The 23,003-nt window shown below is 43.3% G+C and overlaps 1 protein-coding gene across 1 annotated transcript in view; it reads left to right on the top strand.

Moving 5' to 3' along the window:
- The first annotated feature begins 4,561 nt into the window (after positions 1–4,561).
- The window catches only part of LOC113269623 (aromatase), a 37,578-nt gene continuing 19,136 nt past the window's right edge, over positions 4,562–23,003 (top strand). The window contains exons 1-3 of the mRNA XM_026518473.4: positions 4,562–4,837; positions 5,769–5,951; positions 12,008–12,158. Coding sequence (XP_026374258.1) covers positions 5,807–5,951; positions 12,008–12,158 — 296 coding nt within the window. The 5' untranslated portion in view covers positions 4,562–4,837; positions 5,769–5,806. The remainder of the gene's footprint in view (positions 4,838–5,768; positions 5,952–12,007; positions 12,159–23,003) is intronic.

Here is a 23,003-nt window from a genome sequence, read left to right as displayed (position 1 = left end):
CTTTCCTGCACTGTCAGTAGTCTTCCCTTTGTGGTTAGAATGCCAGTGGCTGAGGTCTTGCCAGTGGTCCCTAAAGAGGAGTCCAGGCCAACCACACAATGTTTATCCCTCCATGTGTCCCTTGTTGGTTCCTATTATCTCTCCTGCTCCAGAACAAGAAATTCCCAGAGACTCACTTGGAAGCTTCCTGGGAAGAATGACTAGAACCTGCAGTGTCATGACCCCAGTAGGAGGGTGTCATGGAAATCAGATCGTAGAATGTGCACTCGGGTGAACTTTTCCCACTTTTAAGGGACCACTGACAAGTGGATCTTTACTTCCCTGGACCTCATGTGGTTGGTTCATTTTTTAAGGGAGAAAACTGTATTATTGGAAGATCTCAGAGTTTCTTTCCAGCTGTGTTTCCTTGATGTAGCAGTTCATGGGCAGCTCTGCTTGTCAACCTAGAGACCTGTAGTCCTCACACCAGGCCCTGGGTTAACAGCACCTTCCTTGGAACTTGCCTTATGCCTCTCATGTCTGAATGTAGTACCTTGCTCAGACGAGGTCCTTAATAAATGTTTAATAAAACCATCCATGGCTCTTGAGTTATAGATTGACTTGGCAGTCAAAAGCAAGAGTGTCCCGAACTTATGTCATGGAAAGGAGGAGGGGTATATATATACCAGGTAAGAGAAGGCTCAGAGATGGGAGAGGAGGAAGCAAACCTTTCCTGGTAGGCCGATGGGGCAGAACCAGCCAAGCTGGGGAGATATGTGGGAGGCAAGAGGAAGAGCTCCCAGGTAGGATGTCGTTGGGTCAGTGAGGAGTCAAAATGTTGGTGCAGAGAGCCAAGAAAAAAGTCTGAATGAGGATGAATTTGGAAGCCTTGCAATCAACTAGAAGCAAGGAAAGGCTTAGCAAGGAACTGATGTCATGAAAACTGAACTGAAAAACAGCCCCGGCAACAGTGCACAGGACAGACTGAAAGGAAAGGTCTGAGAAGAAGGGTCTTGGGAGGTTGCAATGGGGAGTAAAATCTGAACGAATGTGGAAACTGCAAACCCAGGCAACAGGCTTGCAGTGAGCATATACAAAGTTCAGGACACTGTTCTGGGAGTAGGATATAGTCGTGAAGGAGAGAGACACAGATCTTTGGCCTTGGAGAACTCACCTTCTAGAAGGAGAGGTAACAAAAGGAGGGAGAGAACTTTTAAGAATGAATGCCTCATTTTATTCTGTAAGGGACTTACAGGGAGAACCAAGGTAGCTGGGTCACATTTCTCTGCGAGTGGGGACGTGAAGGAGGGACAGACCAGGTGTAGTGAAGAGAAGGAAAGGAAGGGCAGGCTGGGCACCTGGCCCTCAGACCCAGGGTGGCTGGGTCCTCTGGACAGCTCGCCCCTATACTGTAAGGCAAGATTTGGTAAGATCTGGCCAGGCTGGGCGGCACTCCTGCAAGGCTTGCCTGCTTCCCCACCCTGCAGAGAGTCAAGGCTGTACCAAGACATCTGGGAGCCCCTCCTGGCACTGCAGGGCCTTGAGTGTATCCTGAACTCAGGGCACCAGGACACCCAGGATCTGCAGTGTCCCCAGCAGCCTTTGTCCTGCACTGGGGACTTTGGGTGTAGGGCTGGCATTTCGTCATGCTGAGGTTGTGGGGCAGTAAGTGAAGGTGTTAGGAACCTGTGGTTCCACACAGCACAGGAACACCGATCTGGTTCCTCTTTGGTACCAGGACCCATGTGGGATGCCCACTGAGTGAAGAGTAGAGACCGCTCGGCAAACAAATGCCTGGAGCCCCCAAAGTTCGCAATGGCATTTGAAGGAACATGGCACTTGAGGGCCACGCATATGGCTATGTGTGTTTGGGGGCGTGGGGGTATTCCTGGCACAGAGGATATATAAGCATCCCTTATGAAGTTCTAGGACCTTCCTACATTCTTATACCACCACTCAAAGGCTTCTGTTCAACCAACCTATCTGTGCAGCACATTAGAATGTTCTAATGAACAGGAAAACCAACATGCAAGAAGGAAAGAATTTGACAGGACCTTTCCAGCTGTGGTATTTGGAGGTCTGAAAAGCTTACTCCTTCAAAGGAAGTCATTCTGAATAGCTTAGAAATGAACATAAATAGCTTAGGATTGAAAAGTTCCTGTGTTATCATATGGTTTCACTCATTTATGGAACGTAAGAAGTGGCAGGAAGATCGGTAGGAGAAGGAAGGGAAGAATGAAGGGGGGGTAAACGGAAGGGGGAATGAACCATGAGAGACTATGGACTCTGGGAAACAAACTGAGGGCTTGGGGGGGTGGGGGTGGGGGTGGGGGACTGTGATAGGCCGGTGATGGGTATTAAGGAGGGCACATATTGCATGGAGCACTGGGTGTTATACACAAGTAATGAATCATGGAACACTACATCAAAAACTAAGGATGTGCTGTATGGTGACTAACATAGCATAATAAAAAATTATTATAAAAAAAAAAGTTCCTGGGGCACCTGGATGGCTCAGTCAGTTAAGCATCTGACTCTTGATCTCAGCTCAGTCTCAGGGTTGTGAGTTCAAGCCCCATGCTGAGCTCCACACTGAGTGTAAAGTCCACATTAAAAAAACAGAAACACAAACAAACAAACAAAAAGTTCCTGAATGTAGAGACCAAATAAATCCCATAATAGGCACCAAAATGGCATGATTGAGAGCATGGGGTCTGCACTGGGTGTCGTATTAAGTGAATCACTAGGTTCTACACCTGCAACTAACGTACGTTGTATGTTAACCTAACTGGAATTTAAATAAAAACTTGAAAAACCAAAAGAGCATGGGCTCCAGAGACAGACTACATGGACTCTAATCCCTGCTCTGCAGCAAACAAGCTGGGTGCCCTACTTATCACACTTCCGTTTCCTCATCTGTACAATGGGGATCATCTTACTTAGCTCAGGGTGGTTGTGAGGGTGAATGAGTTAGAATTTGTAAAGCACTTGGAACAATGTCCTGACACATAGGAAATGCTCTGTAAGCGTTAAAAAAAAAAACAAACCTCACACTCTGGGCATGTTTAGGACATACTTTTGAGAAAGATGAGGAACCAGGCTTCTAAGCCCTATTAAACATTTAGACATACAGGCAGTTTTTGCTTTACACAGTAGCGCAAGACCATAACAATGACCATAAAAAGTGAAACTGTGTAAAAATCGAGAGACAAGTGCTCCCGGGTGGCTCAGTCGGCTAAGGCTAAGAGTCTGCCTTTGGCTCAGGTTGTGATCCCAGGGTCCTGGGCTTGAGCCTCAGGCTCCCTGCTCATCGGGGAGTCTGCTTCTCTCTCTCCCTCTGCACCCCACCCCCGCTTGTGCTCTCTTGCTCTCACTCTTTCTCAAATAAAATAAAACCTTAAAAAGAAAACTGAGAGAAAAAAATACAAGTGTTCCATGGCCTTTAAAATTTATGTTGAAACATTAAAAACTCTTATACTACAGGATTTAAGTGTATATGAAAACGAAAAAAATAGTAAGATCCATATCATAATACACTGTAAACATCAGAAACACTGCAATTCTTAAAAGTGTTTTGTTTGTAAAAAAAAAAATGAGAGTATTTGAATATCTCTTGCTGCCGTCTCCTCTTTGTATAACTTATGATAAGGATGGAGCATCTTTTCTATGCCTTGGTGAATTGTCATACTCCTTTATAAATTTGCGTAAGCTTCCAGCATGTTATTCTTTGTGATTTCAATGCTGCGAAATATCTCTGAGAATTTCTTTTTTTTTTTATTTTATTTTTTCGAAAAAAATTTTTTTTTTCCTGAGAGTTTCTTTAATGTGAAGTTTTCTGCCTGTATCACTTCCTCTGCTGCATCTTCTCCTTTTTGTCTGAATCACCTTCTTCACTTACACTTTTTTAAAAGATTTTATTTATCTGAGAGAAAGAGAGGAGCATGAGCAAGGGGGAGGAGCAGAGGGAGAGAGAGAGGCAGGTTCCCCACTGAGCAGGGAGCCCAATGTGGGATTTGATCCCAGGACCCTGGGATCATGACCTGAGCCGAAGGCAGACGCTTAACCAACTGAGCCCCGCTTCACTTACACTTTTAACATTGGGTTCAGGTCTCGTCAATAACAACAGAAACCTTGAGGGTCCTGGCTGTCATAAAGTCACAGGGAGCTTATTCACAATGATGTAAAAAATTCCACAATGGAAGTTCAATACCTAAAATTCAACCTGTTCAGAGCAGCTACTCATTAACAAAGGAACTGGACGGTAACAGACATGTTGCTGACTTTTCAGCCTCATCTTATATATATTTAAGAAAAACCAAACTGCCCAACACATATGCAGGCATTTTCAATGCCTTGCACTTAACTGTTTATAATTATTTAAATGGTGCAATACAATGAATCAATAATATGAATCAAGCAACTGAATAAATACAACTATATTACAAAATTTCTCTAATTGCCAGAAATGGGTTTTTAACTGGATATTTAAGATCTCATATAGATCAGGGGAGAAATGTAATTACATACTCTTTAAGAATCTGACGGAAGTTCTTTTCCCTTTCCTTTCAGGTGAGCAGATACAACACATTATGCAGCATTTCAGGGAGTTCACAGAGTATCCGAAATCCATTTAGAAGCTCTGGTTAAGGATCTAGAACTATCCTTGGATAAAATCCTGCCAAAATCTGTTTCAGAGGTATTACAAGTCCTTCGAACTCAGGTCGCTTTCCAAGGGAGGGTAATCCTCGGAGCAGTCTTCTGGCACCAGGACCACACTGAATGGTCGCTCTTGGCTTGCTATGCAAGTTTATTCAGTCTAGGTCTCTTCAACAAACCACCGTCCCTGAAACTCTCCTCTGTGAGTATTGGTCTTAGAAAATCTTACTGAAAAGACAGACTCAACATGACATTGTTGAGAAACACGACAGAACCAGCAAATGAAACTGAAAACTGTCTTGCACAAGAGGTTAGCTGCTGTGGGCAAGGCATGAGTGGCACCTGAGCCTATCGCTGGCGGCATTCTACTCTTTCTGTCCTTTCTTTCCTTCCTCCTTCCCCATTCCTCCTCTTTCTCCTCTCCCTTGATTCTCCCTTTCTCATTCTTCTCTCCTACTACCTCTGACACTGGCCCCCATGGGCACTGCTTCATCTAGCCTGTGGTACAAGAGATTTTAAGTCTTATTAAAGCCAATAGAGAAAGATCGTTCTGAGTGAGTCACACTGAATTCAACACAGAACCCAGTAGGAGGCTCTGAGGATCCCTCAACAATGCCCAAGCAACTATTCTTGCTAGAGAAGCTTACTCTTGGGGGGGGGGGGGAAGTAATTTTGAGCAAGGAAGGGGGTTAGGGATTACTTTTTCAAAAATTGATTTGGTGTCAAGAGAAAAAGATTGCCTGAGCAATATCTGCTGATGAAGTCCAGAATGGCTCCACCTCTGGAATGAGCTTCGTTTTCTTGTATTTTGGTAAGAAATTTGATTCTCAATTGGGAATTCAGCCACTCTACCCACTCAAGGGCAAGATGATAAGGTTCTATCAAACCAAGCGTCTAAACGAACGTGAGACTCTACCAAGGTCAGAAATGCTGCACTTCAAGCCAAAAGATCTCCTTTGGCCTGCTTGTTTTGACTTGTAACCACAAGTTTGTCTTGTCTAGGTGTCCAATCACATTATAAAACAAATGCTGACTTCTGCACTACAGCATCCTCTGAAGCAACGGGACTCTTGGATGTACCCTTCGGAGGATTCTCTAATTTTTTTTTTTTTTGGCTCCTCTGATTTCCACAGGACTTTAAGTTGTTTCTCTTGAGATCAAGGAACAAAAGATGGTTTTGAAAATGCTGAACCCAATGCATTATAACATCACCAGCATGATGCCCGAAGTCATGCCTGTGGCCACCATGCCAATCCTGCTGCTCACTGGCTTTCTTCTTTTGGTTTGGAATTACGAAGACACGTCCTCAATACCAGGTAAGTCAGTCATTTCATTCTGTAACTAAGGAGATTGCTTTCAGTCCACAAGGGTAAAGAAAATTTTGCAAAAGGGCAAAGAGCAAACATGGGGAAATGGCTGAAGTCCATGGCAGTGTTAGCAAATAAAAACTCAGGTGAAAAATTTTATGCCAATTATCTGCACATTTCAAATGAAAGCATTTCAAAAAATATCTTAGATAATCCCTTCCAGTCTGTGCTTTGCTTTAGGAAAGTAGACTTGGCACAAGTATCCTTCAAAGTAAGTTTGAAAAAAAGAAAAGAAAAGAAAAGAAAAAAGTAAGTTTGAGATGGGGTGAAGCAAGGTAAACCAGGCATTTTTTTTTAATTATTCAAATTCATTCCAATGTTGCTCTGAAGGTAAAAATGTCTCTGGAATGCCTTTTTTTTTTTTTTTAAGATTTTATTTGTAAGTGATCTCTACATCCAATGTGGCGCTTGAGTTCACAATCCTGAGATCAAGAGTCATGTGCTCCACCGACTGAGCCAGCCAGGCACACCCGGAATGCCTTCTATACTCCTCTCCTCCTCCCTCCTGCTTTGCCTCATCCATGTGCTCTGCCCTCTTCCTTTCTTGAGCTTATTTCCTCTCTTCATCCCACTCTTCATTTTCTCTTATTCTTGGGGGTAGGTGTGATGGTGGTGCCACCATAAGGGCTGGCTGGGACCTGGGAAGTGGAAGAAAAATGGGGACCGCTATGGTTCCCTTGGAACATCAGACCCTGATAGAATCTTCAACAAGGTCTGTGGATTAATCAAAAGTAGAGTACCATATAATCATCCAGATAATTCCAATAGAAACCCCTACCACTCCACACTATCAGATTAATTCAGAATTATCAGAAATATCCAATGATTTCTTTTGTTTTCAGTGAAAATTCTTCATGGCAGGCATCTATCCCCATTCCCATGAGATACCCAATAAGGCTTTACTTCAAGAGCACAGTCACTATGCACTTCCAAGTGTAGTGGGCCTCATCATAGAGTGATGTAGGGTAGGAATGTGAAGCTGGTGCAAAATGCCCTGTGTCTGGATTCTTCCAAAATTTTCCAGAGAACTGTCTGTCCTGTCTATCTGATTCAGCCTGGTATTTTAGGTTGCTTTAATGTCCACGTAAGCAGAGCGCTCGGTTAATGTCCTCTACTCCCCGAGGAGTCTGAGGGAAGACCCTTCCATGGCCTTTAACTTGAGTTCCTTCCCACTACAGCCCCTTCCTCACTGGATTTCTTCTCCCACAGTGGGCTCCCAGGTCAGGATCCATGAATGGTGGGTGAGGTGAAGAGTATTTTTTAACAAGTCCCCCCAGATGTTTATGTTGCAAGTGTTAGAAGAAGTCCCTTGGACCTTTGAAAAAGGAGATCAGCCTACAGGAAGGCAAGCACAAGAACTGGCAGCCCTGAAGCTTTGGATCAGGAGCCTAGGTGACTCTGTCCACCACTCCTGCACTGGGAACATCATGCTGTCATACACTAATAGTACTGTGGTTCTCAGCCATGTCTGGAGCAGGGCCTGCACGTTGATATTTAAAAAAAAAAAAATCTGGGGCGCCTGGGTGGTTCAGTCAGTTGAGGGTCAGACTCTTGATTTTGGCTCAGTTCATGATCCCAGGGTTGTGGGATTGAGCTCACCTAGCCCTCACTGGGCACCATGCTAAGCTTGGAGCCTGCTTAGGATTCTCTCTCTCCCTCTGTACCGCCCCCTCACCCCAAATAAAAAATAAAATAAAATAGAAAATAAAAAAATCTTCCCCAGGTGATTTTTCATTAGCAGTCGGGATTGAGAGCCATAGATATGAGCCCAATCCCTTCACTTGATGGAAGGGGAAACTGAGCCCCAGAGAGGTGAACTGCCTTACCCAAGCAAACCCTTATGACAAATATAGGAAACCGCAGAGTTCAAACCCTTCCTTTTACAGGTGAGGGGTTCAAACCCAGAGAAAGGAAATGTCTTGTCAGCGCCTCAGCTTGAAAGGAAGTGGGAGTGGGGGGCAGGGGGGGCAACCAGGAATTCCTAAATCCTAGGTTGGTGATCATTTTGCTAGCCAGGTAGCTTCTCGTTCCATGCTTTCCCTTTGAAAATGTGAGCTCTGGTCAGAACCCTCTTGTGGCACAGACTAATGTCCCATGGTGCCCAGTTGGGGCAGTTACGGTGAGAAAATTGGCTTTGTTGGGGGGGTTCCTCCTGACCAATACTTCTGAACTCCTTTTGCCAGTTTCCTCAAATCACTGGTTCTCTGGGTTCTTGGTTTAAAGGTTTGGGGGAAGCTCAGGGTCAGGGAATGCCAAGGGGAGTTAAAAAGGTGTACTGATTTGAAAGTCCTTAAGTTAGTTACAATTTACAAAGCAGTTTCACATTCTTTTCTCTTGTGATCTTCCTAGCACTCTCGTGAGGTAGATGTGTTTATGCCTATTTTGCAAATGAAGAAACTGAGCTTAAAGAGGGTCGATGGTGCACAGCTAGTAAGGGATGAAACTGGGACTCAGAGCTAAGTCTCTTAAGCCATCCTCAACCTTGCACATGGGTTCACTCCCCCAGAGCCTCTCTCTGCCCTGGGCACCACGTCCCCAGAGGGGGGCACTGGGGAAAGGACATGGCTGCACATTCCCCTTTCTCCCATTAAAAAATGACTTCACAGAAAAGTGCACAAATAAATATGTCATCACAGTACAGGACCAGAAACAGGATGTTAGCAGCATCCCAGAAACTTCTCGTGTGCCTTTTCAATCATACCCCTCTCTCGCCTCCAGCGGTAAACATTCTTCTATTTTGTGATAATCACTCCCTTGCTTTTTATAGTTTTGCCACCTAATTTCATATCCCTGAACAATACAGATTAATTTTGCCTGGTTTTAATTGTTTTAGCAATCGGGTCCTACAGTACTTCTTCTCTATTGCTTCTTTTGCTCAATGTTGTGTTTGTAAGCTTCGTCCATGTGGTGACTCGCTGCTACAGCTCATACGGTATGCAGGAGCACAAACATCTCGTGGTTTAATTACTGCCGCTACTGTTGGTGGATGTGTGGGTGTCTCCAGGTTGGGACTATTGTGAACAGTGCTGCTATGAGCCTTCCTGTGCACAGGTTTCTCTAGGGTGTACACCTAGCATGGAATGCAACGGCTTCTTGATTAGGCCAGTGGGTGAGAGGTCCCAGCTGTTGGCTTCCGGGAGGCTGTTTCTGCAAAAAATGCAGTGTAGTATCCGTGGCTCCTCTTAGGGTGTGGAAGAGGCTCCCGTGACCGCTGCAGGCCCAGATCAGCATTCCCAAATCTGAGAGGCAGAGAGCAGCTTAATGCGGATGCAACCAGAGTATTCCCAAATATTCTACAAAGTTTCTCCCCTCCTAGGACATTCTTTTCTCAGCTGGAGGGTATAAGATATACATGAAAATGAAAGGATCACATTGTGTTATAATATTTCAATATTGTACTTTCTCCCCCCGCCCTTTACTCTCCTTTCCTGCCCAGGACTCTGATGGGAACCTAGTTATGCTTATCACTCCATCTCCAGTCTCTGACTCGTAGCTAGTGTCTAAACCTAGTAGGGTCTCAGTAAGTGTTTGTTGGATGAATTAAGCTGACACATGATTGATCACTAGGGACCCCAGACTTGGATTCTCTTCTGTTTAGAACACTCAGGTTTTCAACCTGAGCAAAGTTCATCATCATTTCCCTTTTTCAGTGGATAGAGATCTGCACTGACATATTTTAAACTTGAATGGTGGTTCCCCAATATTAAGACTTTCTACATGGCACCAAACTGTTAGATAAAAAATGAAGAGTGAAGGGGCGCCTGGGTGGCACAGCGGTTAAGCGTCTGCCTTCGGCTCAGGGCGTGATCCTGGCGTTATGGGATCGAGCCCCACATCAGGCTCCTCCGCTATGAGCCTGCTTCTTCCTCTCCCACTCCCCCTGCTTGTGTTCCCACTCTCGCTGGCTGTCTCTATCTCTGTCGAATAAATAAAATCTTTAAAAAAAAAAAAAAATGAAGAGTGAAGCCTTTCATTTGTATGTCTTCACTCCTCATAGGCCTAACATATTAAGCAAAGTAAACGTTTGTTGAGTGAGTCTATTTCCAAATAGCCGGATGTCTGACCTCCCATGGACTAAATGTACATGATACAACAATATTTTTCCATTTTACCAAAATGTAAATACAACCTGAAATACTCTAAATGAGGATGATATTTAAAACTCCATCCTTTATATTATACACACATATCTAATGACTTTAAAAAATTCACCAGGAAACATTTATTAGGCATCTACAACGTTTCAAGCTGTAAATACCCAACAAAGTAGTTTGTTACTATGTACATTTTAATTGATTAGAGATCTGTATATCTGATGACCTTTTAAGGAAATACATATTGAAATTTGCTTGTTTCAATCTTTTAAAGAACGTAATGAAATTATTTAACATAAAGTCAGTCATCTACTTACAATACAGTGTTAGCAGAACAATCAGAAGATTAAGAAGAACCCTTTGAAAATGTTTTGGTTCTATAGATATTACCAAAGACCTTCACGTTAAAGATTTTATTTATTTGTCAGAGAGAGAGAGTGAGCACAAGCAGGGGAAGTGTCAGGCAGAGGGAGAAGAAGACTCCCCACCAAGTGAGGGGCCCGATGCTGAACTCAATCCCAGGACCCTGGGATCATGACCTGAGCCGAAGGCAGATGTTCAACGACTAAGCCACCAAGGTGTCCCAAAGACCTTCATTTTAAAGAAAAAAACCTGACAGTCTTATTCCCATTAATCCAGCTATTACAAAGGACTAATCTTATTTGCTGAATTTGGGACTTAACATCCAATTTAAATGATTTAAGCAAACGCTTAGATTATCTAGATTTATTTACACGGTGCTTGCCCCTGGAGTGAGAACACTGTTTCAAACAGCTGTGTATGTTGGCTTCCTATTTTACTACTGGAATGGAATTAAAGGAGAAAGGTTTGATGTAAAAAAAGCCACTACTTCACAGGAAAACTCCTAAAACCATTCCAAGAAGTTTTTGTCTAACTTTTTCCCACCACCAGTAAAATCAAGCTACCAAGTTTGTTCTCTGGTCTAAGCAATAGTAAATTCCCCCGTTTTTTATCTAAGCAAGGATATGAGCTGTCACTGCTGTAGAGTAAAAACCACATCACTGAATCCAAATTCTAGTCCAGACACTGATCGGACTCATTGCCTAATTCCTCAATGCTTAGCTGTATTTTTTTTTTTTTTTTTTTTTTTGGCCTAATGAGATTTACCTTAGGATTCTTCTCTTAAACTGTGTCCTTTTTGAAGGAAAAAAAATGATATTCTTTGTTTGGACATTATCTTTGTAGACCATGTCTCTCCCTTAAAAAGATTATACCAAAACTACAACCTAATTCTAATCTGCCCATTCCGTCAGCTGGGGCATGCAAACCAAAAGTTTTCAGACAAAACTAGGCAGCCAAACAGATCTGTCAGCTTGTCACACGTCCTGGTTTCCATGCTTGTAACTAGATGGACTGATTGACTTGTATTTAAAACTCACCGACACTGTTCAACATGGCAAGAAAACAGCAGACACAGACCCTGGTTTGTTCAGACTGAAATGATTGAGACCAAATGGAACTACTGTGGTACAGACACGGAACTACTGTTTTTTTCATGTTAAGCTTGTTCGTGTTTTTTTTTTTTTTTTCGTGATTCACAGGTATACATCAGGTATATCTATCTAAAAGACCTGTTAGATAGAAAAGAACACAAACATGGGGCACCTGGGTGGCACAGAGGTTAAGCGTCTGCCTTCGGCTCAGGGCGTGATCCTGGCGTTATGGGATCGAGCCCCACATCAGGCTCCTCCGCTAGGAGCCTGCTTCTTCCTCTCTCACTCCCCCTGCTTGTGTTCCCTCTCTCGCTGGCTGTCTCTATCCTGTCGAATAAATAAATAAAATCTTTAAAAAAAAAAAAAAAGAAAGAAAACACAAACAGCAATAACATAAAGCAGTTGCTCTTTTTTGGTGTTTGCTAAAATGCTGACTGTGGTCTGATGACTCTCCTAGGTCCCGGCTATTGTATGGGGATTGGGCCCCTCATTTCCCACTGCAGGTTCCTGTGGATGGGCATTGGCAGTGCCTGCAACTACTACAACAAGATGTATGGAGAATTCATCAGAGTCTGGATATGTGGGGAGGAAACACTCATTATTAGCAAGTGAGTCTGTTAATAATCGGAGACAGATTTTTTTTTTTTAAACCAAGGCTGTGTTTTTTTCTATTAAGTAACAAACAAACTCATTTTGATATCTTGATGCTTTTGTTGCTAAGACTGTGTTTTCACTACTCAAATGAAGGTGAGCAATTCCCAGGTAAAAATCTAACCCTGCAGACAAGTGGAGTAATTGGGTTTTGCCTAAACCCAGAGGTACATAGAAAAGGAAACTCTAGAAAGCTGGGAAACTATTTGAAATTTCTCTGAGCAGTGAATGGAAACTTACAATCCAAAGGATTTGGGTTTGACAAAACATACTTTAGGGAGAGGCATTATCTTTCCTGCTTTCCTAAGATTTTGGTCTTATTCCTATAAGCAAGCAGTTAAAACAAAACAAAACAAAATACCTGAGAGAAAGTAATCTGCACCAATTTGCTAATGTGCAGGCTCCTAGCCCCTCTAGAAGGGTAAACGGTAGATGACATTCCTATGCTCCTATTTATGACTGTGGGCAGGTGTCTCAGCTGAGTGATCTTAAATAAACCAGGAGTATTGCCTGTTCGAAACAATGATTTGTTACATTTTCTGGATAAGGGGCACCTGGGTGGCTCAGTCGTTGGGCGTCTGCCTTCGGCTCGGGGCGTGATCCCAGGGTCCTGGGGTCAAGCCCCGCATCAGGCTCCCTGCTCTGCTGGGAGCCTGCTTCTTCCTCTCCTATCCTCCTGCTTGTGTCCCCTTTCTTGCCTGCTGTCTCTTTCTCTGTCAAATAAATAAATAAAATCTTTGAAAAAAAACCAAAACGGTAGAAAAAGATGCCATTCCTATGCTCCTATTCTATTTATGACTGTGGGCAGGTGTCTCAGCTGAGTGATCTTTAATAAACCAGGAGTATTGCCTGTTCAAAACAATGATTTGTTACATTTTCTGGATAAGTTTAGCAGATTGAATTCATCCAGGATTAATCAAACAGGCATCGACTGTACAGAACTAGCTTTGTGAAATACTAGTTTTCTTATTTATTGATCATAGAAAATGGAGAATTTCAAAGAGAGCACATTTCACTGGACTTTCAGCTGTCTTTACTGGATATTTAATAATGTTATATGCCAACATTGTGTCATTAATGAGTTTTTATATTCCCTGACAGGGCTCTACCCACAAACAAAGACCAACGAGGGTTTTACTGATGCGTTAGAATTTTTTGTCCAGATACATGGACTATTACCCAGAGGCAAATGAAGCATTTCTAGAAGCTACACTGATTTCTTTCAAGCCAAGATTATACACATCATTTCATAAAATATCATGGTAATCTCAAAGCCCAGTTCTTTGAACCAAATAACTGATAGAAGGGAGTGGGGGACCAATAATTACCCTTGGATTTTACTTCTCTTGGGCTACTCTGGTCAGCCAGATTTAGGTGAACTTGATAAGTACTCATTTTATTTTATTTTATATTTTAAAGATTTTATTTATTTATTTGACAGAGAGAGAGAGACAGCCAGTGAGAGAGGGAACACAAGCAGGGGGAGTGGAAGAGGAAGAAACAGGCTCCCAGCAGAGGAGCCTGATGTGGGGCTCGATCCCAGGACTCCGGGATCACGCCCTGAGCCGAAGGCAGACACTTAACGACTGAGCCACCCAGGTGCCCCGATAAGTACTCATTTTAAAAATCAATACTTTACTCACTCTGGCAATGGTCTATAGTCTCAAAATGTCCTGGGACTGATGACACAAGGGCTTGGGGGCTTGGGACATTTGCCACTGTTCTTTCAACCACCGACATAGCGGCATGGCGAGGTGCCTTCCAGCCCTCCTCAGCAGACAGGGGAAGTGACCCGCAGGATGGTTATCCAAAAGGATCTCCACCTACAGCTCAGGATCTAAAGCGGAGGTTCTCACCCTGGCTGCACGTTAAAGTCACCCACGGAGCTTTTAAAAACCCCAATGCCGGGGTGCCTGGGTGGCACAGTGGTTAAGCATCTGCCTTCGGCTCAGGGTGTGGTCCCGGCGTTATGGGATCGAGCCCCACATCAGGCTCCTCTGCCGGGAGCCTGCTTCTTCCTCTCCCGCTCCCCCTGCTTGTGTTCCCTCTCTTGCTGGCTGTCTCTATCTCTGTCGAATAAATAAATAAAATCTTAAAAAAAAAAAAAACAAAAAAAAAAACAATGCCCCAGCCACACCCCAGCTTTCAGAATCTCTGGGGGTGGGACCCAGGCATCAGGTGTGTGCAGAGCTCCCCAAGTAATGCCAATATGCTGCAGAGCCTGAGACAGGAGAGCAGCTTCTGGCACCAGGGGGCTTTGCCTTGGGGTGAGGGGAGCAGCTAAGCAGGGTTGGAGTGCTTCTGTCTATCATCTTACCCTCAGTCTAGCTCAAGTGATGGTAGTATAAGACAAGAACCGGAGTGAAGAATGGGACAAAGGACCAGAGGACCAGAACAGATACTACATACGTGGATCCCCGGATCCAATCCTGGAAGCCCAAAGCCATTTCTGAAATAGGATCCTTGTGACAGTGCAGGGTGGCATCTGACCACTGTGCTGTCTGCATTAAGAAAGTGACCTCAGCGACCAATTCAGGTGCTGATTCATGCTCAAGATGAGCACACAACCCATCCTGCCCTTCCCCCAGCTCTCCCAGTTCTCTCCTCGTCCTGTTCTCACAGGCTTTTCACTGGTTGGAGTCTTTGTGTTCTCCTTAATTGCCTCCGAGCCGCTCAATTTTGTTGTTAAGGGCTGAGCTCCCTGAGGGAATAGGACATGTTTGTCCCCATCTCTTTCCCTTGCCTGCTCTTCAGGTCCCTTCCAGAACTACCCGTGCCTCTTGAAAATACCCCATTGGACCTCAGAAAGCTTTTTATGTTTAGTTGAATAGTTTGCCAGGTTTTTTTCTTTTGAAAAGTTTGAGATCTGTAGTCATTACAACTGAGTACAGATTATGGTCCAACTTTTCCTACCAGCATAGTCCCAAAGTCGGGGTGGCAGGGAAGGAATTTGCAGAATTTCATGGGGAGATTCAGGCCCGAGTGCTGCCAGGATGTTGTCTGAGCAGCTCGGAGTTCTGGGGGAAAGTTCATCTTGTCCTTGGTAGATAAAGTATGCACAGTTCCCCAAGCAGGTGAGCTCTTAATTAAAGAGGGTCTACAGATGCTGTGCATGACACTATATGTTGTGTGTCTATATTAGTTTTTGTAATGAATACCAAAAAAAAAAAAGAATATGGGTAGCGTCCATAAAGGGGAGTTAGCAATTAACATGCTAATTAGGGTTATATTTGCAAACCTGTTAGTAATTAACATACTAATTAGGATTATATTTGTATTTTTGTCTTAATCATGTGTACATTTATAGGGAATGCACTCGTGTATTCTTTCAACATACATTTATTGAGAATTTACTATATACTAAGCACTGGATGATCCTATCATATAATCATTATTGGCTCTCCCTTCATTCATTAAATAAACATTTATTGAGGACTTAACTATGTACCCTGGGTATTGTGAGCAAATCAGCCAAATATCCCTACCCTCATAGAGTAATATATTGTATTGTTAATATACCAACAATAGATGAGTAAATAGTACACGAGTAGGGTGACCAACTGTCTTGGTATTCCTGGGACTAGGGTGTTTCCCAGGATGTGGGACTTTTAATGCTAAAACTGGGACAGTCCCACCACGATGGTTGCTCACACTACCATCAGGTAGATATGAGCTATATAGGAAACTAAAGTGGGGAGGGCTAGTTGCAAGGATGGAAGTGCAGCTATAAATAGGCAGTTGAGGCAGGCCTAGTTGAGAACACAGTATTTGAATAAAGACCTAAAGGAAGTGAGGGAATGAGTCATGCAGAGATGTAGAGGAAAAGCATTCCAGACGAAAGGAAGAGCAAGTACAAAGGCACTGAGGTGGGAGCCTGTCTGAAATGTTCAAGGAACACCAAAGATACCAGTGTGGCTACGGGAAGAATAGTGGAGATGACATTAGAGAGGTATTAGGATACCCAATCACGTTGGACTATGTCGGCCATTGTAACAACTCTGAATTTTACCCTGCATGAGATGAGAAGCCTTTGAAGAGTTTGAGGAGAAAAATGACATATCTGAGTCCTTCCTGTTTCAGCACATTCCCAGCTTCTCTACCCACACTCTACCCCATTCTACCCACGTTCTTTGAGAATAGGTGCTAAAGGGACAAGGGTGAGTGCACAGAGAGCAGTCAGGCAAGAGATGATGGCTGGTCCACGTGACAGCAGTAGAGGTTGTAAGATGAGAGGTGAAATTCTAGGTATATTTTGAAGGCAAAGCCAGTAAGGTGCTAAGAGATTTGATGTTGGGTGTAAGAATCAAGGTGATAGCATAGTTTTTGCCTTGAATACCTAGAAAAATGAAGGTATCATTACCTCAGATAAGTGGAGCAAGTTTGGGATGGGGAGAAATCAGGATTCCATTTGGGATATTTTGACTTGACACGCCTAGTAGACAGCTGAGTGGGATGTTGTGAAGGAAGGTCTGAGTCTTTAGACAACCCCCCCACCACCACCACCATAGTCAGAAACTAGAAAAGGAGGCTGATAAGGACAGCCAGATAAGGGAGAACAAGAAGAGTGTGGCTGTCTGAAAGCCAGGTGATGAGCGCATATCAGGGAGGATGGAATTGTCAACCATGCCAGATAGTGCCTGGTGAACGAGAGATTTGACTGTTGCATTTAGCAACAGGGAGGTCATGGGTGACCTTGAAAAGAGCAGTTTCAGTGGAGTGGTGAAGGCAAAAGTCTGACGATAGTATAGAATAAGGGGAGAGAATTGTAGGCAGCAGGTGTAGAGAACTGTTCCAAAGGAGTTTGTCGTAAAGGCAGCAGAGAAATGGAACAAAGAAATAGAAAGGGATGTGTGGTCCAAGGAGTCTTGGTTAAGTTAGGAGAAATTACAACATGTGTGTTGAGATGGCAGTGGAGAATTACAGAGCAAAATTGTTGATGGAAGAGAAAGTGGTGTGCCAGGTGAGAGGTAAAGGGGGTCCAGGTGACAAGTGGAGTTGGTCTTGCATAGGGACTTGGAAGTTCATCCACAGTAAGTTTGGGTAGTTTGAATATATGAGCACGGATCCCAATAGTTGGAGCTCGCAGAGATTCTAGCTGCTTCTTTTTCCTCAGTAAAATAGGGAATAAAGTCTTTAGCTGAGACTGAGGAAGTAGAATATTTAAAGAGAGAGAAGGCTGGATATAATAGTCAACTAGAACAGTGAGAGTGAATGGACTTGGGGAAATGTAGAATTGTCAGCTGCACCAAGGGCCCACTTGAATTTAACTGGGACGTGTGTGTGTGTGTGTGTGTGTGTGTGTGTGTGTGTACGAACATGTGCATGTGTGGGTTTTTTTCCCAGCCGCATTCAGCTGCCAGGGGCAAGCAGAGAGAGTAAGCTAAGAGTTGGATTTACCCAGAAGTGACGTTTTACCAGGCAACTGTGACAAAGCAAGGAGAGGGTCAAGGGAGTTGAGAATGCATGAAAGAGAATGATTTTAACGACGGACAATAAAATGGTTTTTTCCTAACTTTCTATTAAGAAAATGTTCAAAGGAACAGGAAAGTTGAAAGAGCAGTCCTCCCATTCCCTGCACCACATGACACTGACCTTTTGAAGAGACCAGGTCTGTTATCTTATAAGATGTTCCACATTTCCGAATTTCTCTCGTTACATTATGGTGTCACTTAACATATTCCTCTATTCCCTGTATTTCTTATAAACTGAAAATTACGTCTGAAGGCTCAGTTTCATTCAGGTTAAATTCTTTTGTCATGATACTTCCTTGGTAGTACTAGGCATTTCATATTGCATCACATCAAGAGACGAAGAAGGTTGTTCCACTATTAGCGATGTTAATTGTGATCATTGGGTTACAGGCAGATCTCTCTGTTATAAAGATTGTTTCTCTCTTGCAGTGACTCCAGTATTTAAGCTGGGTAAGTGAGATAAGTGAGGACATCAGAGGGGCAAAGGACAGGGGAAAGGCAATGGGATCAATGGACCATAAGGCTCAGGCACAAAACAGGTCCATACAGGCAAGTGATTTTAAATGTTTGGTACCAATTATTCCATTAGTTTCCATATTTCTAGCACTCATCACTCTTGAACCTGGCCACAGATGTGTGAGTCATTTTTTTTTTGAAGATTGCATTTTAAAAATTTTTTTATTCTTCTGAAGATTTTATTTTTAAGTAACCTCTACACGCAACATGGGTCTTGAACTCACAACCCCAAGGTCAAGAGTCCCATGCTCCACCAACTGAGCCAGCCAGGTGCCCCAGTGTGAGTCCTGTAAATTCAGAACTGAAGGTGGCTTCCTCCTCACTACCTAAGAGCTTACTCTGGCTACTTCCCATTTTGAATAGACAATAGGTTTGCCATCTTTGGCAATGCCTTTTGACTTCAGTTATGTTTAAAGAAGAATAATGAAGGGGAATGGGGGATACTGGCTTCCAGTTACGGAATGAATAAGTCACAAGGATGAAAGGTACAGTATAAGGAATACAGTCAGTGGTATTATAATAGCACTGTATGGTGACAGATAGCCCTATACTTGTGGTGAGCACAGCATAATGTATAAACTGGTTGAACGACCATATTGTGCACCTGAAACTAATGTAACACTGTGTCAACTATACTCAAATAAGAAAGAAAGAAAGAAAGAAAGAAAGAAAGAAAGAAAGAAAGAAAGGAAGGAAGGAAGGAAGGAAGAAAGAAAGAAAGAAAGAAAGAAAGAAAGAAAGAAAGAAAGAAAGAGAGAGAGAGAAAGGAAAGGGAAAAAAGAAAAGAAAAGAAAAAAGAATAACGACCCCAGTTACCATACAATTTACACTACCCACTATCCCTTCTGAGCTTGGGGACTCCCTTGGTCTCTCTTGAGTGGTAAGAAATCTTTACTGTCCCAGTTAGGATAACATCTCCCTTAACTGGTATTATAGGCTGGCCCAAAAGGCTGGAGTTAAGTTCTCTACTGTGTTCCTGAATGCCCTGAGAGCTCGGGGCTGGAATCCCTGTTCTTCACCAACTTTCTAATTTTCACTTTCTCGATTTACTCTGGTTAGATAAAGCCAGCCTACTTTTGATCAAAGACTTGGTTTTAAATTGCTCACCTGCCTCTGGTCACTCTTCTCCTGCAGGGTGTATCACTTCCGTCTTTGTCCCTTGCCAAGTCCAAGCCTCCGACTCAAAAATCGCTGAGATGTTGGCGCCCCCTAAAGAACACATTTATGTTTGAAGTTAGCTCTTCATTAACTAATACACATTTAGTTGGGTTTAAGTCTGGGGTCTTTTGTTTGCTTTTTAAAATTGATTAGTAACTCCTCAAAGTTAATGGGCAGGCTAATGTGGTTAATGCAGTGTATAAAATCTCTAGGAGAACAGAAAAAAATAGTGTTTTGCTTTACCTCTGAGCACTTAAAATTTTTAGATATGAATCTGTGAATAAAGAATGTACAAATTACTTTCTGCTGTCATTATAGACTAAGGTAGGGGAAGGTAAGAGAAGCTAAAGTGCTGAAATATATTAATAAGCTTTTCAGTCCTCTTATAGCATAATTTTTCTATACAGGACAAAATTTTAGTTATTTGTCAGTCAAATTAATTCCCTGGAATACAAACAAAAGCATCTGGATTTTTGTTTTTATTTTTGTTGCTAGGGAGAGAAAAACTTGTCCAAAACTCAGGGATCATTTGATGAATATTATCTGGAATTGAGTCAAGAGAATAGTTGAATTAATGGAGAGTATTTTGATTTGAAAATAAGGTTTTTTTTTCTGAAAGAAATTAGTACACAATTTATTCATATAATATTCTGTTTTCATTTCTTGACACTGCCATTATTTTAGTGTCTTTCTTTTAAAATTTAAATAGGACTATGGAACCATCATAAATGTGAGGGTTTGGCTAATGTTTAGCCCGCAGCCTAATCTCAGCCAGAGCACAGCTCCTTTGGCCCGATGTCTTCTTTGGGAATGTGTTTTCACAGGCATTAACTGAACAACCTCGTTAAGGCAAAGTCATCCACTTAGGAACCAAGTATCAACTTTAAGAGGTGCATATACTATAATGGCCACTCCCCATCTCTAACGGTTACATGTTCAGAAAAGCCACATGGTAGGAAGATTTGCAGTCGAGAAACAAAATTTCAGTGGAGAAGTGGAGAGGAAGAACCAAAGTCGCAATGAACACGTGCAAACTCATATAAATATTGAGCTCACCAAAATAAAAAAATTACAGCATCTAAAATATAACACGGATGGTATTTTATGTATTTTGAATTTGCGCATTTAAAGAACCATGCTGTTACTTTCTTTTTTTGTTCCCCCCTCTATCCCTCCCACACCAGAAAAATGCCCAGGTTCTCACTGTTTTGCAGTATCAGAGAGATGTTTATAAATATATTTTGCTTTCTTGCAATAATGTGCCTAATTTCTTCCTCATCCTCTGCTCAAATGTTTAGTCCCTTCCTAATTTTATGATCTCTGCCTCTGAATTCTACTCTGGTCTCAGAGACATGGAGTAATTTATAATCCTCAGGTGAAACCAAAGCTTTGGGGGCTCTATTTTAACTTACCTGGCAGACCTGAGTAGTTTAGTTCTAAAGCCCCAAGGTCAAGGGTTATGTCACTTGAAGTTTGCCTACAATCCCCACCAGAGCGTATACAGGTAGACAACAATTATACACGGCCGGGCTCTGGCACTATTAACATGGCTAAAAGTCAAATTTCCTGACAGTTTACCCTGCCTCCCCTTTCTTCACACCTCCCCTGGCTGCATGCCGAAAACTTCTACTCCTCCTCTGCTAACCACTCTGCCCCTCTTTTTAACTCCCAAACCCTGCTCCCTTTTTCTCCCTATCTCCAAGAAAAATGGCAATCCATTTGAATATACTTGATGGAAATTTTTCGAAGTTGCTAAAAATATATATGGAGAGAAGTAGATCTGCTGATGCTTACAGTTTACCAAGGGGAATTTGCGTTTGGCCATGTTGTCCACATGTAAATACTGGGACATCAGCCTTGTGATCTGAAGAGCCTGTTATCATGCACCTCAGAGGAGTCTGGGTAATGCATGTACTTGGAACATGCTTTGTTAGCATAGGGAGGCCAAGGACAATACATGAGACTTTGTGAGCACAAACTCTGTGGTCCTCTGTGTATCCTGTGTTCCTAGCATCTACTCAGCAGCACAGAGATGTTGGAGGGTCGCAAGCCTCCAAGGGTCCCCAGCCTTCTGTATGGAAGGGCTGGGCCTTGGAAGGAAGTAGCTGATGTGTGACCTCCCTTTCCTCACTCATTCAACCATGACCATGCACCCCTGTGGGTGAGGATTTTGGGGTCTGGCTGGCTGCTCCCCCTTCTGCACTGTTTTGTCTGCCTCTTATCCTCACTCTACTAACTTTCTTCCATATCCTTTAGATACTCTCATTTGATTTTTCCAAGTTGTGTTTATGTCTGCTCTACACCTACAATATGGTATTGGCATTTATGAAAATAATAGACATATAAGCACCACATGTCCTGTTTATCTTCTCCATCCTTCAGTAAACACTGTCCTGTCTGTCTTCATGTAGGGTTCATCTCTCTCAGCTTACGAAGGGTTAGCCACATAGCTTATAAGCACATGCCATCTTGGAGTTCCGGTTTCCTGACCCATGAGGTCCATGGCCTCAGTCGTCACTCAGCCCTCGTCCAGCTAACCTGCTTCCCTCTGGGCCCTGCATGAACGTATTTTCCAGCCAAAGCCCATGCCACAGGAAATGCAGTCACCTGTGGCATTTCTTAATTTTTCTCTTGGCAGGTGAAAAATGAATTCATTCCATCTACCCCATAATTCTCAACTTCATAAATTCCCTGCAGACTTCTTTTGCTGAGCACTGAGGCAGGAGTCCTCTCTCTCCAACTCTTTACAGCATTCATCTCAGCTCTCCTCCCCCACCCTCCCCGTGCTGCGTGCACCCACCCTCCAATAAAGCCACCTACCATTTATCCTGAAGAGAATAATTATCACTTTGTCCTTTATCCTTTTGATTATTATTTAAATTACCCATTTATCCTTCTAATGCCATAGGCTAACTTCTAAGCAGTCTTAACATCTTCTCAACAAAGCGAGTCAGTCTCCCCCTACAGAAGAATTCTGCACCGCTGTCCTAAGAAGGTAATACTCCCCCTCACATGTACAGGCTCCTATAACTTCTTCAGCTAGAATTTTATAACATTTCATAACTCTCAGTGCCTCATCAAGTCCAAATCACCCCCGTGGAATGTGGGGGGCAAGAAGCAGCTACTAGGGAGGAAATAGGTGGGGAGAGGAGAGACGGAGGAGCTTCCTCCTCCTTCCTAGTTCCTCCCAGGCCTTAAAAGCTGGGCATGGAGAGGGATGGAGGCAAAACAGTGAGTAGGAGCTGAGAAGTTCAAGGAAGCCCGTTGGCAAGGTCCCAGTGTTGCTACCTCAAGGGCTATCTAATGGCTCACCATGTCCTATGTCCTGAAAGAACTCTGTGACCCTGGAGACCTTGATGAGTCAGGATGGAATGCAGGGCCTCAAGATAGCAGCTGTTACCACCACAGAGAGCCTTCCAGGCCCAGCCCAGCCAGCTAATCCCAGAGCCAGGAATGCCCAGGAGATGCCCTTCAAACCCAGAAGGATATCCACTGGAGGGGCCAGGCCTGATGAGAGATTCTGAGGATAGGTGGTAAGAGGCAGAACTGCCAGTTCCAAATGGAAAAAGACGTGGGCAATTCCAGGAACTCAGGATTCTGAGACTCACTCCTGCAGGGGGTGGCAGCATCTGGACTGGGGCTGGAGGCTTTCGGGAC

The sequence above is a fragment of the Ursus arctos genome, unplaced genomic scaffold (genome assembly GCF_023065955.2).
Source record: "Ursus arctos isolate Adak ecotype North America unplaced genomic scaffold, UrsArc2.0 scaffold_36, whole genome shotgun sequence".
Lineage (NCBI taxonomy): Eukaryota > Metazoa > Chordata > Mammalia > Carnivora > Ursidae > Ursus > Ursus arctos.
The sequence above is the reverse complement of the archived record's forward strand: the minus strand, read 5'-3'. Positions and strand labels throughout refer to the sequence as shown.